The sequence below is a fragment of the Sus scrofa genome, chromosome 5 (genome assembly GCF_054392235.1).
Source record: "Sus scrofa isolate SSC_HxYL_T2T_F1_AM1 chromosome 5, Sscrofa_HxYL_maternal_Yorkshire_Landrace_v2.0, whole genome shotgun sequence".
Classification (NCBI taxonomy): Eukaryota; Metazoa; Chordata; class Mammalia; order Artiodactyla; family Suidae; genus Sus; species Sus scrofa.
In genome coordinates, this window is record NC_139387.1 from 96,167,571 (window position 1) to 96,182,593 (window position 15,023).

The 15,023-nt window shown below is 42.3% G+C and overlaps 2 protein-coding genes across 12 annotated transcripts in view; one reads left to right on the top strand and one right to left on the bottom strand.

The window, feature by feature from the left end:
* CEP83 (centrosomal protein 83) overlaps positions 1-14,997 on the top strand; it is a 138,724-nt gene extending 123,727 nt beyond the window's left edge. For 3 of the 6 annotated variants that reach the window (XR_014804352.1, XR_014804354.1, XR_014804356.1), the window contains 6 exons: positions 120-223; positions 2,900-3,089; positions 4,057-4,228; positions 5,037-5,414; positions 6,945-9,491; positions 13,105-14,997. Coding sequence is in view for 1 of the 6 variants with exons in the window: in XM_084957569.1 (XP_084813695.1) it covers positions 120-223; positions 2,900-3,089; positions 4,057-4,161 (399 nt within the window). In the remaining 5 variants the exon portion in view is untranslated. Of the gene's footprint in view, positions 1-119; positions 224-2,899; positions 3,090-4,056; positions 4,232-5,036; positions 5,415-6,944; positions 9,492-13,104 lie in introns of those variants that run through there. The other 3 variants (XR_014804353.1, XR_014804355.1, XM_084957569.1) reach the window with 3 other exon arrangements.
* The window catches only part of PLXNC1 (plexin C1), a 331,134-nt gene continuing 321,455 nt past the window's right edge, over positions 5,345-15,023 (bottom strand). For all 6 annotated transcript variants that reach the window (XM_084957525.1, XM_084957524.1, XM_021092758.2 and 3 more), the window contains 4 exons: positions 13,163-13,310; positions 9,177-9,317; positions 9,014-9,088; positions 5,345-7,848 (listed from right to left, as the gene is read on the bottom strand). In XM_084957525.1, the coding sequence (XP_084813651.1) occupies positions 7,744-7,848; positions 9,014-9,088; positions 9,177-9,317; positions 13,163-13,310 (469 nt within the window). In that variant the 3' untranslated portion in view covers positions 5,345-7,743. The remainder of the gene's footprint in view (positions 7,849-9,013; positions 9,089-9,176; positions 9,318-13,162; positions 13,311-15,023) is intronic.

Sequence of the window (15,023 nt, forward strand, 5' to 3'; positions counted from 1 at the left end):
ACTGAAAATACTCATCTCTAAATAAATTTTTTTGGTTAGTAAAATACTGTCTCTATAGCTTCGTTCAAATAGGAGATTATGTATTAACATACTTGCTTATGTTGTTTCTCTTTTTCTAGAGAAAATCTCTTCATGAAAACAAACTGAAGAGGCTGCAGGAGAAGGTAGAAGTCTTGGAGGCAAAGAGAGAAGAATTGGAAACAGAAAATCAGGTGTTAAATAGGTAATGTGTTTGTATGTGGACATAGCTCATGCGGTGGTTTCGATATTCTAGACTTTCGTTTCTGAATGTAATGCACTTTGGTTTCTTCTAAAATACACATTTAAAAGAATTCTAAGCCTCTTTATTCCAAGACTATTCATTATACTCATAATTCATTATTCTTGTTATTATTTTTTTTTTCCTGACTGTTTCTTTAGGCCAAAAGATCTTTAACCCATGCCAGGCATTTGTGTTTTATGGTTGGGACTGACAGTCACTGGCTTTGGTAGCCAAGAGTGGTGTGAATCCTTGCCGCTGAGACAAGACAGTTTGTAGTGATTATATAGTTCTTCCATTGTGATTATGCTTTGAGTCAAAGTTCAGTTTTTTTATTTTTTGGTGTGGAAAAAATTATCGGGTAATAGCTTGTGGTTTTTTATTTATATCCAAGCTCAACTAATAATCTGCATCATTAGCATTTTTGAGCAGAGAAGATTTACTACGTTAAGTTAGTGGCGGTGGCATTGCGTGACCCATGTGATTTAAGTAAATAAATCTTTTCAAATTCAGCCACGTAGTAGTAAATCATCAGCAGTTAGACAATCTTAGACTGTTCTGTAATGGGAATCGTGTGTAATATCACGCAGTGACGTTTATTACGTGTACGGGTCGACTTGGGTGTCTTTATTACCAAAATGTGAATAGTTGTTTTTGAGAACATCCCCAGGAGGTTTCTCGATTGTGGAATTAATTCTAACTTTATAATTCTCTGTTCCAAAGTAAGCCACCAAATTCATTCTAAAACAAAATTCAACTTACTACCTCCTCCATAACCTTCAATTTTGAAATACGGAGTTCCTGTTGTGGCTCAGCAGGTTAAGAACCCGACATAGTGTCTCTGAGGATGCGGGTTCAATTCCTGGCCTCGCTTAATGGGTAAGGATCGGGCGTTGCTGCAGCTCCAGTGTAGGTTGCAGATGTGGCTCAGATCTGGAGTTGCTGTGGCTGCGGTGTAGGCCAGCATCTGTCACTGCAATTCAGCTCTTAGCCCAGGAACTTCCATATGCTGCAGGTGCAGCCATTAAAAAGAAAAAAAATATATTATTTATTCACAATTGGACAGCTAATTTAGATTACCTAAAACTTTGAGTTATTTTGAAACTATTTGATTACTGGTGTGATGGATCATCAGGAAATTCATGTCCAAAAAGGTGATGATCTGTGAAGGCCCGAAAAGTTATTTTTATTCACGTCAGTTTTCCATAAAGTTCAGCAGCTCACCTTTCTCATTAGGTAATTTACTTAAAAAAAATTAAATTGAACAATATAGAATTCCCAATATTTGACCATGTTTCAGCTACAAAAATGGCAGTTTCATAAGTTTCTTCTGGAAAAATAAGACTTTTTTTTTTTTTTTTGGTCTTTTGCCTTTTCTAGAGCTGCTCCTACGGCATATGGAGGTTCCCAGGCTAGGGGTCTAATTGGAGCTATAGCTGCCGGCCTACGCCAGAGCCACAGCAACGCGGGATCCAAGCCGAGTCTGCAACCTACACCACAGCTCACGGCAGCTCCGGATCCTTAACCCACTGAGCAAGGGCAGGGACCAAACCCGCAATCTCATGGTTCCTAGTCGGATTCGTTAATCACTGAGCCACCATGGGAGCTGCTAAGACACCCTTTTGGTTTAAGGAGTCTCCTTTATGTTTTACAATTACTGGGTTGGGGGAGTAGAGTGGAAATGGAATATGTAAAGGTATCAAAAGATTTTTAATCTTTAATTGATTGGCAGGTAAAACTTTAAGAAGAGTTGAGCCTGCTGTTCTAAAAATACGTATAATTAAGATATTATGGTAGTTCCCATTGTAGCACAGCAGAAACGAATCCAGCTAGTATCGAATGAGGATGTTGGTTCAATCCCTGGCCTCGCTCATTGGGTCGGGGATCCGGTGTTGCCATGAGCTGTGGTGTAGGTCGCAGACGCAGCTTGGATCCTGAGTTTCTGTGGCTGTGGTGTAAGCTGGCAGCTGTAGGTATGATTTGACCCCTAGCCTGGGAACTTCCATATGTCACACATGCAGCCCTAAAAAGACCAAAAACAAAAAAAAACAAAAAAGTTATGTCATGTTTCTTTTTACCTTTCTAGATAAAAAGAATTTTATATATATATTATATACTGATAAATCTTAGAATTGAGCTAGAGACGCTCATACTAAGCGATATAAGTCAGAAAGACAACTACCGTATGATATCACTTCTATCTGGAATCTAATATACGGCACAAATGACCCTCTCCACAGAAAAGAAAATTGTGGACATGGAGAACAGACTTGTGGTTGCCAAGGGGGAGGGAGTGGGATGGACTGGGAATTTGGGGTTCATAGATGCAAACTATTGCCTTTGGAATGGCGAAGCAGTGAGGTCCTGCTGTGTAGGTCTGGGAACTATGTCTAGTCACTTATGATGGAGCATGATGATGTGAGGAAAAAAATGTACACATGTAGGTGTGACTGGGTCACCTTGCTGTCCAGCAGAAAATTGACAGAACACTATAAACTAGCTATAATGGAAAAAATAAAAATCATTATAAATGAAAAAACCAAAAGAAGTCCTCTTCCGATGAAAATTACGTTCTCTGCCTCATACTGTTCTTCACTAGACTATAACTGCATTAAACACCAGAAACACTTTCCTTTTAAGACAAAATGTTCCATTTGAAGAATACACAAGACTTCAGAAAAGACTGAAGGACATACAGAGAAGACACAATGAATTCCGAAGCTTAATCTTGGTTCCTAACATACCTCCAACAGCATCCCTCAATCCCGTTAGCTTTCATTCATCAAACGTGATTCCAGGCATGGAACTGTCCTTTCCTCCTCACATACAGGTATGAGCATTTATTTTTAGGGGAAAAAAGTTAAATGCTTCTGTAACTTTTTACCTATTTAAGTAGTCAAAAACCTCGATCTTTCCTTAGCAGAGAAATCAGCTGGGGCCCAGTGATTTGAAACTACTCCATCCTTTAGTGCTGGGGTGCTAGCAGTGAAGTCTGCTGGGCAATTGAAAGGAAGAAACTTCTCTGCTAAGTCTTTGAGAAACTGCTGAGTTTATAGCTCACTCATATAATCCTAATTACTACTGAGCAATTACTCATGCGCTGCGCTATGCACCTTCCATACATTTTATTTAATCCTGTTGAAAATGCTTTGAGGGAAGGTATTACTGTTCCCAGGTTGCAGATGAGGAAGCTGTCAGGTGAAGCGACTTGCCTAAGGGCATCACTTAGGCAAGTGAGAGTTGAGTTCTGTATCTCAATCGGTCCGATTCCAAAACCTGAGCTTGTTCTGCTTTATCAGATCCTTGAGATAGGGACGGAATCAAATTGGATGATTTTCAGAAGACGAAATGTTAATAAGCAATGACATTTTATAGTGTTGTAAGCACTGAAGATTTTAGTCACTGAATTAAATCTCCAAGTACTTTGTTTATAAATAAACTGCTATTAAACTCTAGTCTTGTTAGAAAGTTGCCATATAAAGCACACCTGGGTCCTGTATTACTAATACCCAGTTCACTCCCTGGTGAATTTTATACCTAGAGAAGAACAGACTTTGGGTTTTGGCTGAAGGCTCGAGCCTGCGGCAGCAGAGAAACAAGGACTTAGTTGGCAGTCTGGCCCACGCTGCTGTGTTCTTAGAGTGCGAAAAGGGTCGTTCTGTCCTTGCCAAGTGTTGTAGGCCTGAATAAAAGAGGCACTGAGGTTGCTGCCCAACAGTTAATTCTCCACCAGTTTTTCCAAGTCTCTCTTACTGTGCTCTTTCTGTTTTTGTTTTTTCTTTTTCTGCACTTTTAAGGAGGAACAGCATCAAAGGGAACTCTCTCTACTTCGCAAAAGACTAGAAGAACTAGAAACAACACAAAGAAAACAACTAGAGGAACTTGGATCTCCTGGGGAATGATATTCTTGGCGAAAAGACGGATCAAAAGGGATGAAATCAGTGACTCAATAAAACTTGAAGTGTGAACGTATGTGGCATTTAGATACTTTATTACTGTTTGCCAAAACACTTGAACGTGCCTCCAGAAAAGGTACCAACTACATGCTGTATTGCATGAGTGTCTGGATTTTAGGGGCATAGTAATGACAGGTAAAGTATTAAAACGGGTTTAGAGATATTTAGACTATTATCGATATTTGAGGATGTAAAATAAGTGATGAACTAATTAGGGAATCAAGTTTTTAAATTATTAATTTTACTTTGTTGATTTTGGCAGGGGGGTATTTTGCCTGAAATGTGCCCGTGTTGAATTCCCTTTCCCTTTCTGTCAGATGCTTGGCAGTAATTGAGTCGTAAACATTTTTTGGCTTACTTCATACAAGCGTTTTAAACCTCTAGTTCTTGAAAAACGATTTATAAGCATAAAAATTAAAAAGATGTCTAAATATATATTACAAAGCACTATTTCTAAAAGCTGTGTGCACATAATTTATTAAAAAGCTTAATATTTTTCTAACTGTATTGTTTTGTGTTTAATTTGTCTTTAACCATCCAGTGTGTATTGAGCAATGCAGACAAGCTTACTGATTTTGGCTCTGTTGCTTAGAGGAGAAAATAACAAAGTACGAGCATGAACTCCTGTGACTAAAACCAGCGCCCTTCCTCTTAAAAGTTGAACTCAGTGGGCTCCCTTGAGAAATACTGTTGGTATTTAACTTTGCCTCCCACTGCTTTGGATCTAACCAAGTTATTATAAATGTTTTATTATATACGTTTTATTTCTATGTGTCCCTAAATATTCCATCACTTGCTTTTTTATGTAACATCTTTTAAAGGCATTCTGCTGGAATAACTGCACGTCCACAAGGCAAGCCCACGTCTGCCAGACTCAGTGGAATGTTCATTATCCAGAAGGCTTCACATTCAAAAGTCCAAGTTGATAGTGGAGGCCAGGAGTAATTGGGTAGCCTTAACATCATTTAGAAGAAACTAGATTCAGTTACTGCAGAATGTAGCTGCTGATTTTCGGAGCGTCTACAGTGACACTTGGTTTCTGAAAGTGAATTAATTTCTATGGAGCCATGGAATTAAAAAATCTATTATAAACTAGAAAAATTGAAGCAAGAAAAAGACAAAGCCCACATTTACATCAAAATGTTTATTTTTGGATATAGACATTTAAAACATTCATCTCCAAGAACTGCTTCAATCAGGTATACAATAAGAAATAGACTTTAAATCCCTAATACAGAAAAAGGTAACAGAATTTATTTTGAAATGCTGCTGTAGACACTAGTGTTAGAAAAAAAAAAGTTTATAAATGATTTTGCACCAAAAAAATATGCAAAGAAACTTGAAAATAGAAACTGTTTGCCATTTTGTTTCTCTGGTTGCTGTTTAATATAGACCCAGTGACTGATTGTCTTCAGCACGCATCTAATTTGGCCATTTACTGTGTTTGGCTGATGTGATCCAAAAATGTGATCCAGATAGATAGTGCTTTTCACTGGTGGATTGACAAACACGCTACATACATTAGTGAATCTTCACACCACCTCAGTGAGGTAGGTTAGAAATAGTCTACAGAAATTGAGGCACAAAGAGGTAAGTGACTTGCCCAAAGTTCCCAGCAGCACAGTCCCTGGAAAAGGAGGTAAGTCTCCACGCAGGACTCACGTGCCAGAGAGCTGGACAGGGACACCTCACGTAGCATTTACTAAAGACTTCGATAAAGCTGAAGCTGATCCTTTGAGTTGTCTGAGCATTTCTGTACCCCAAAGAGGGGAAGGCTTTTGGGCAACTCTCCTACCCTTGGCTCTCAAGTCTCCTGCCGTTCGCTAGGCATGCCTTCACATCAAGGCGCTAGCAGCCTCAGATGGGGACCAGACCTCTCACCTTTATAAGGAACCTATTTGGTAGTATTTTTGAGGTGTGTCCATTGGACAGACAATGGTCAAAAGCGACAGGATTGGGAAGGTGCTATCGGGGCAATACATGCTGATTTTTCTCTCATCATTTGTTGAGGTGTCACCTTGGACTCTTCACCAGACAGTGAGGAGCCAAGAGAAGTGCATTTATTTAAGACAGCTTCACATTTTAATCCTGATACGCCATACAGTGTTGGTAAATGATTTTAAGGAATGTGTGATCCGTGTCTTATTTGCCACTTGAAAAAATTTCTTAATCTGGGATTTGGAACACCAAGGATAAAAGGTGCCACAAAGAAAGTTTGAGAGTTGCCAATTACACTTTGAACTTCTGGTTTAATAGAAGGAAAACACAGTGGTATTAACATTGGTCATGAGCAGCAAAAATTCAGGAATAAAAAATCAGCAATAAAAAGACTACAATATAACTAGATAGGGAATTCTTTTAAAAAAAGGCATGAATAAAACAGGTCTTTTGTAACTCTCTCTCTTGTGAGGAATACTTTCAAAAAGTACATAGTAAGACTAAGATACCAAGTTGTATGCTAAGGTTTTTCAGGCCATGGGCCTCAAATATATATATATTCATATATAATACTCCAGTGTGAACAGCAATTTCATGAAATGTAAAATGTATTTTTTTTTTTTAAATCACACACAAGTATTTATAACCACAAGGTTCACTAGAACTCTAAAGCAAGGAGCTAGTAGTATAGAAATGTAGGATGAGGGGAGTGAATTAATTCCTCGTCTACAGATAGTTTTGATTGAAATTTTTAGACACAAACTAATGATTTTTTTTTTTTTTAACTATAGCCAACATGTCCACTATCAGATACATTTAGTATGAAAAAATAAAGAAAAGGAAGCTACTTTGAGATCAAGTGTCTGGGCAGAATGCTGTCGCAGCTAACGGAGCCTGCTCCCTCTCCTTGCTTTAGAACTCCTCAGTGCAGTGGAGGTGAGTGGCATGGAGTACAATGGGCGACCACTGAAAAACACGAGCCCTTTCAACAATGTTGCAACACTGTTAGTTTTTGGTTTAAAAACACACACACACACACTCACAAATGCTAAGTGTACATACTACCAAATTCTGCGGTCAGCTTTTCCAAGAACTACTGGGGAAAGTTTCACTGCCGTAAATCCTCGAGGTTGCCCTCACACCCCCACCTTGTTTCCAAATGACTCATTTCACATTTTGTTTTTGCTCCTTGGCAATGTCCCTTTTCTGCACAGGTGCAGTGTCGTCCCAAGTGCTACATAGCTGTAGTTTTCAAACAAAACCACTTACATCATTGTGCTTAAGTGGAGACGTGTAGTTACAATACTGACCCTTGCTTACTGGCCCTGTATTCTCTGTAAACAAGGAGGCTGTTTGCAACAACCACTTCCATCCTATTTACAGAAAGGTTCCCACAGTACCCACACAGGCACAGTGGTTGGGACGCTTTCTAAAAGCTGTGCATGTGCCTTGGTCTCTTAAAAGACGGTACTCGGAGTGGAACCTATGTGCAAACTTAAAAAATGAACGACACAGAGTAGCTCAAGCTCAGCCACTTTGCTCCCAAGTCGTCGGAAGAACTTTGCCACGTTAAGCCAGGCCCCAGAGTGCTCACATCCACTTGCATTTCTTCTTTTCCTCAAATAAGACTTTTACATGCAAGAGTTGTTTCTGAGCTTCTTCCAGCCCTCGTTCTCTTTCTAGTTTATTTAGAATCTGTTGACAATTAGAACAGTTATTTTAGATATTGGAGTTTTAGCATTACAATGCTGTTTTTTTTTTTGCATTCCTGATGCTGAGTGGTAAAATCTGTATGAAACAGATGCCAACGTTTTCTTCAATCATTTACATACTCACTTTGCAAGTTGTTTTGCTAAGTCATTATCACAGGATCAACAACACTTTGGCTTAAAATAGAAGCTCGCAAGAAAGACCAACTATTTGCTTACAAATATGGGGCCAGACTTCCAAGGCCCTGTTTTATGCATTATGTCATAGCCATTCCAAGCACAGCAAGCATTCCTGGGCAGCCAACATGCAGGCAAGTATTTCTTCTTAAATGCAGCAGGCAGGGGGATCCTGGTCAGAGATGAAGACTCCCCTTCCCTCCCCTCCCTCCCTCCCTCCCTCCTGGGCAGTGTAGTCCCCTCCTTTCCCCTCCCCTCCCCTCCCCAGTGCTTCCCTTCTGACCCCTGACCCCTGGAAAGAGGGATGCTTATCATGTTGAAGGAACTCATTGCCTCTACCCTACCTTAGAGCTTCACTTGATCTTCAAGTAGCAAATGGAATTGGTGAGCTATTCTCACCATTGACATGGATAGCCTGTCCCAGCATGACTGAGTGGGGGGGAATCAGGGAAGGGGCAATTAACATATATTTGGAAACAGCGCATCTGATGACTGTGTCTGTGTGAATTCCCAAAGAAAAAAATCCAGATTAAGGAGAATTAATCATAAAGGAGAATGGTTTATTGACATAGTTGCTCAAGTTAGAAATATGTCATAATTTACTGAATACAGAATCTAGGCAATCTAACAAGCTTAGCTTTCATTTTAGCAGATTACAATCAAGCATAAGCTGGCCCCCTTTTATCAGGACCACTACTTACTCATCAAAGGTAACTGTCCAGGTGGCTGTCGGCCCCATTAATGCCCAAATAAATACATGGCTAAACCAAAGGTGGGCAGCAGGATCCAATTAGGAGGGGCAGCCACATGCAGGGTCTGGCTTGGTGCCAGGATCCCCCATCTCAGACACCTCCTGGCCTCCCTTTCTGGCCATGTGGGATGCCAGAGCTGTCCTGAGACCTGTAGAATGCTTGATAACCAAATTCTGGTGACTGAATCATAGCTAATTTTTAAGAGGTTATTTAAAATCTTACCTCATCAAAATATTTTATGATGTATTTGTAGATTTCTGTCAAGGCCACTTCTTCATTAAATTCATTTTCATGTTTCTTAAAGAAAGAAAGCCTTGTTGAGAGAAGGTGAAATGGCTTTTTAAAGAAAGGATCCAACAGTCTTACTTCTACTTTCCAACAATACCTTAGATTCCTGAGTTAAGAATTCTTCCATCTCTGAAGATGACAATGGAGGCAAATCCCTGATTGCTTTGTAATAAGATTTCACTTCCTCTTTGTAGGTTGGGATATCCTTGGCATAGAGAAGTTTATTAGTTGGTGCTTCCTGAAAAAAAGCAACCACCGCCAAAAGAGATTTAAAAACCATAGGGAATTTATAACAGTACCAGTGTAGCTGAAGCACCACCATTATTACCTCCTGGTAACAAGGCTTCTTTCTTCATGCAGCAGGCCTTCATAAACGTTGACTGAATGACTGACTGCCATCCAGAGAGTTCTGGTGAGTCACTGTTATTTTCAGGCAGATTAAATGCTAATATATTCTGCCTTCCTCTCATAAAAGAACTAAAATTATTATTTTTGCATGATTTTGAGTTACTGTAACAATGGAACTTATTTCAATCATAGCTCCTTACTAATAGTTGTAAAAAGCCTGAATTAAAACATTTGCTCTCCTCCTCACCCACCAGTCAATTCTGGCATTTATAAAAGACTTGATTGTAGGCCTGATTGAGCCCTTTATATAACCGTGAACGTGGTAAGTAATTGTCAGTGGCAGATTTTTCTGCTTGTCCCTTCTCTTTTACTAGATTTTAAAGATCTTCCACTGTCCTCAAGAAAACACACGGTCACTAGTATCGGTGGTTCTGATGGCTGGTTTTCCAAAAGCCCCCTGGCAGTTTGAATTCCTTTTTTTTTTTTTTTTTTTTTTTTTTGTAGTTATAACAATGATAGGAAATAAGTGAAGATTTTTTTTTTAAAGTTACTTTTCACAAAATTAAAATTCTACTGTCAGAGAAAAAAATTAATAGTCCATCTCAGAAAGAAAGGGAAAACTTGAGCCAACCTAAGGACTCTAGCGTAGGAGACACCCTCTCAGAAAGCCCTGGGGACGACTTGGAAGAGGGAAGCAGGGAGGCCAGTGCACAGGCCTTGGCGAAGGCTGGGTGCCCTCAGACCCATCTTGACAGCAGGTGGTGACCGCTGTTCACAAGCAATAGACTCCTTAATGGTTAAAACCAAAGTGCTTTCCTAACGTGTGGGAAGAGGCAAGAATCCAGAATTTCTCCTGAAAATATCTAACTGTCCGAGGGCCAGTTCTGTCCGATCGCCCGGAGTAGTGAGCGCCTCGGCCTGATCATTCTGTTGAACGCCTTTCAGTGTGTGCTGTCGGTCAGGGACTGGCGTGGTTGATGACTCCATTCTTAATGTTGACCCAACGTGGGGGAGCAGTTCATGCCCAGGAATGCTCATTCCCAGGTCAGGCAAGGCTTTTGTTGATCAGCCACTCGGTTTGTTATTTCCTGGGCTAGTCAGGCCCTGTGAACAGTAGCCAAAAGCCTCTGCACTGCCTTACTAGTCTGTCAAGGTCCAGGAAACAGTTCCCTCCTGTGGGTTCTTCCCATTTCTAGAATGACATTAGCATCACTTCAAGTGGCCTACTTGTTTTTTTGGAGGCCCAGTCACCTTTGGTCATATAAGAAAACAGTAATCTTATAAAATAGGCAGAATGCAAATAATAGACTTAATAACGTGAATAAGGTCATAAGTAAGTCTTTAAGCTAAGACCTTACATGAGGTGTGTCCCAGTATCTCCCCAGGAGGTGGTCAGTGGCTGTCTTTAAGGGGAATGATACATGGGCTTTGTACTTAGAGTTCACCAATGTGCCTATACATACAAGGCGAGTGCTGGGTCATCGTGACCCCGTGTAGGATTTGGGAAAGGGCTGCTATCCTCTGAGGAGTTGCACAGTCAGTGCCAGAAGAAGCAAAGCTCATCTCTATGGTTCAGCAGGTATTTCTGCCACTGGGGAGGTCTGGTCAAGGCTGATGCCGATGTGTGCTCTGCAACACTCGGAGGAGAAGGCCCAAAAGGGCCGGGAGAAATTGTGTTCACGTTTGTCTTGTTCTGTCTTAAGATAGGAATATTCACTATAGCACCCCTCAGGGAAGGCGGGTGAGTTAATGACACTGCCAGGGAGTGTCCCATACATTTTGAAATCTATCGATGGCTTAAGGCATCATGCTGAAGGATGCCCAGCCTGAGCTATTACTGAGATTCTTTTCCATAAATCATGTGATCCTTCATTCAGTACAGATTTGTCTAGCCAGGCTCTAAGAGTGTGATTTGAAGGAAGAAGACCAAGCAGGGCCTGCCTTTAGGAAGCTTACAGTCCGCCAGTGCAGACCGACCCTCCCCGTGCTCACCATGTACGACAGCGGCCGGCGTAGCAGGGTACAGAGCCAAGAAAAGGACTGTACAGGGAGATGTGTGATCTTGAGCGAGACTTGTGACCTCTTAGAACATCAATTTCCTTGTCTCTAAAACCGGGGTAATAATAACTCCTTAGTGTCATTCTTGTGAGGAGGAACTAAAATCTACCAAGAACATACTAAACAGCCATGTTTACTATGGATAGATAACCATTTAAGTGTGTGTGTGTATATGTGTATGTAGAGAGAGAGATTTTAGGGCCCCACCTGTTGGCATATTTAGGGGTCTAATCAGGCTAGGGGGTCGAATCTGAGCTGCAGCTGCTGGCCTACCCCACAGCCACAGCCACACCAGATCCGAACTGCGTCTGCGACCTACACCACAGCTCACGGCAATGCCGGATCCTTAACCCACTGAGCGAGGTCAGGGATCAAACCTGAGTCCTCATGGATATTGCTTGGGTTCCTTTCTGCCGAGCCACAACGGGAACTCCTGCATTTAAGTATCTTTCAGTATCCTTCATGCTAGGAAGAACTTGGTCACATGAAGCAAGCACGTTGGAAATTCTTCAGGGAACATTCACAGAGGGGTATATTTAGACTGCTGCGAGTCTCCTGCAGTTTCTGGCACACACAGGAAATCATGTTTGTTGAATGAATAAGGGGTTTCCTAGACAGGGGTTATGAGACAGGAAAGGGACAAGCAAAGTGATAGGAAAACAAGCTTATGGTAAGTTTGGGAAAACTAACAGCTATAGCATAGAAGGGTTATGGATTAGGCCCGAAAAGACACTTGAAGCCCAGTCCAGAAGGGCCCCGTGGCCGTGTGAAAGTTTTATCTGGCAGGTAATGGGAAGTAATTACAGTGTTTAAGCAGGAGCCTGACAGGATGAGATTTATGTTTTAGAAGGATAACCTGAGACAGTGAAAGAGGGATGAGGTGGGCAGAGGGAGGCGAAGGAGACAGAGGTGATTGGTAACCAACTGGAGAGGGAGGAGGGAGGGGAAGATACTGCCAGGGACTCTACCTTGAAAGACTAGGCAGTGCTCTAGGAAAATGAAAGTCCAAAACGGTGAGTTTCGAATTAGACGGGGAGTCTGAGGCACCCAGGAAACATCCTCCCACCAAACAGCCACTGCTCAGCGTGAAAATATTCTTTAAATCCATTCGGGACAGCTATTGCTCCGTTTAATGTGTTCTGGAGTACCTGCAGAAGACTAAAACATCTCTTTCAGAGCTTCCTCTCTGTTTTTATCGGTTTTTCTGCCTTTTAGGGCTTTTGCTCAGCAAAGACAACCACAGGGAAAACAATACTGAGGTTTGGATTATAAACTGACAAACTGGAGGTGGTGGACGTCTCAGGGTTTTCTTCCCCATGAGAAATCTGTTACATTCAGATAGACTCTTTGAGGTATATTCACGTGGAATTCATTTTGGCAACTTTCAGGAGTTTGATAATTTGGGTTCATAGAGTGTTTCTTCAGGAAAGAAAGAGAATGCATACTCTGTGCTAAAGGATCATAGGCAGAGAGCTGCAGCGGGTGGGGGGTAAGTGTTGTGTTTTCCACTTAAACTAGATAAAACAGAAATGAGAGCATTTTTAAAGAAAAGCAAATTTCCAGTGACGGTCATTGCCTTTCTCTTCTGCTGGCGTGGTTTGTTATTTCACGTTTGCAAGGAAGACAGAATGCTTCAGACCCGCAGGAGAACACACAGCCAGCAGAGCTGAGCCTTACCTTCCCCAGTTGCTGCTCCGTGAGCGAAAAGGCGTCCATGAAGGCCTGGGCGATGACGGACAAACAGCCATCGATGTGGGGTGTCTTCTTAATGTCAAAGACAAACTGAGGGTTCTTCAGGATGTTCACCCAGAAGCGAAGAGGGAGGCTGTTCCGAGAGAGAAAGCGCTTTTCAAACAGAGCCGTTCACACGAGGTGGATGCTCTGCCGCTTACGGTTTGTAAACGGGTGTTTTTGTCCTTGTCATTGAAATAGGCACGTGCGCTTTGCCAGATACAAGCAACAGATGGCAGCGTCACTCAGAACAAGAAAGGGTTAAACCGCCCGCGCCCCGCGAGGGCGGCTGGAGGAGGGGGGTCTGGAAGCCACCCTTGACCCTTGAGGAGTCCGAGACATATCGGACGATGCGCACCAGCCCGGCCATCTCCTCGGCGCTCCAGAGCCTGACGCCTCCCGCTCCGCAGTGCCACACTGCGTCTTCCCTCCCCCGGGCCAGTCATCCTCAGCTGCCACCCGTGACTTCTCCCACAGCTACCCGCAGCCTCCTCAGACTGCATCAAGTCCGGTCTCGCCCCTGCCCCGCTCCTCTGTGGCTTTCCATCCCTCTCCTGCCACACCCGTGCCCTCCTCTGCTTCTCTCCGCCCTGCTCATCCCAGCGCCCAGGCCGCCGAGCTCCGCCTCCTGCCTCCCAGCCCTGCTTTTGTCCACCGTCCCGGAGACAGTCTTGCCCCGGAGGGTCTCGTGGCTCAGACGGCCTCTTTCAAGACCTGACTCCAGAGTCAACTCCGTGAGGGCTCCGACCACCCTGTCTGGCCGCTTTCTGTCCTTTTTCCCCTCGGTGCACTATACTGAGCACCTTCTAATAGACTCACTTACCTATGAAAATGTCAGCTCTCTGAGAACATGGTCTCTGTTTAGTTTATTACTTTATCTCTCGCACCTGACAGTACTTAGCACACAGTCCTCTAATAAATATTTGAATATGAACTTGGGAGTCCTTCAGAGCCCTCTGGCCTAGCTAATTACCTCCTCCTGCGGGCTGCTGGGCCTCCCCGTCGCTCCGCTGTTCTGACTGGTGACCCTGCTCAGATGCTGCCACCCTCACAGTGAACTGGGAGCGGGCAGTACCCGAGCTTGTACGGGAGTGGCAGGGCCAGAAGTCAGAGGCTGGAATCTCGAGGGCCAGGGAGGGAGCCAGAGTAGAGCGGGCCTCTGGAACCGCAGCTTTTAATATTTACATAATACGGTCTGGCTAACTTCGGTGCTTAGGCGGGTTTGAGCGCACACTGAGAAATTCTGTTACATCATAACTCAAGACTTATTCAGCGCATGCACAAAGTATTTCAATTAGAGGTAATGAGCTATATTTCTTTAGTGAGGAGAAATTTAATTTGGATGCCTCCGCTTAAAGTGTTAAACAGAACACAATCCTTACTAATTCTCATGGTATCTGAGTACTGTAGTGGATCAAATAAAAGCAGAAACTTCTGTATGGAATAGGCAAATAGCCTGGAAACTGCAAAGTGATAAATTCCCTGAGGGACAAATTTAAGAGTCTTCTCCAATGGAAAATTATATGCAAAACCCACAAAATATTAATTGATTTCTCATCTTTTTTTGCCAGTCAAGCTCAACTTGTTTTAACATTCCATAAAAAGTCTTTTTTATGCATTAAAGATAACAGAGTTTGTTTACTTTGTCCTAAAGAATAGGATTCTCAGTCCAGGAATATAGCTTTGTCGATTGTTTAAAAAGAGCAACAGAGCAAGAAACTGCTTCGACATGATAGTTTCCAAAGCCAAAACATTTGAATAAAGGGATAAATGAATCCTTCTGTAACTGTCCATGCCCTTCTTTTAG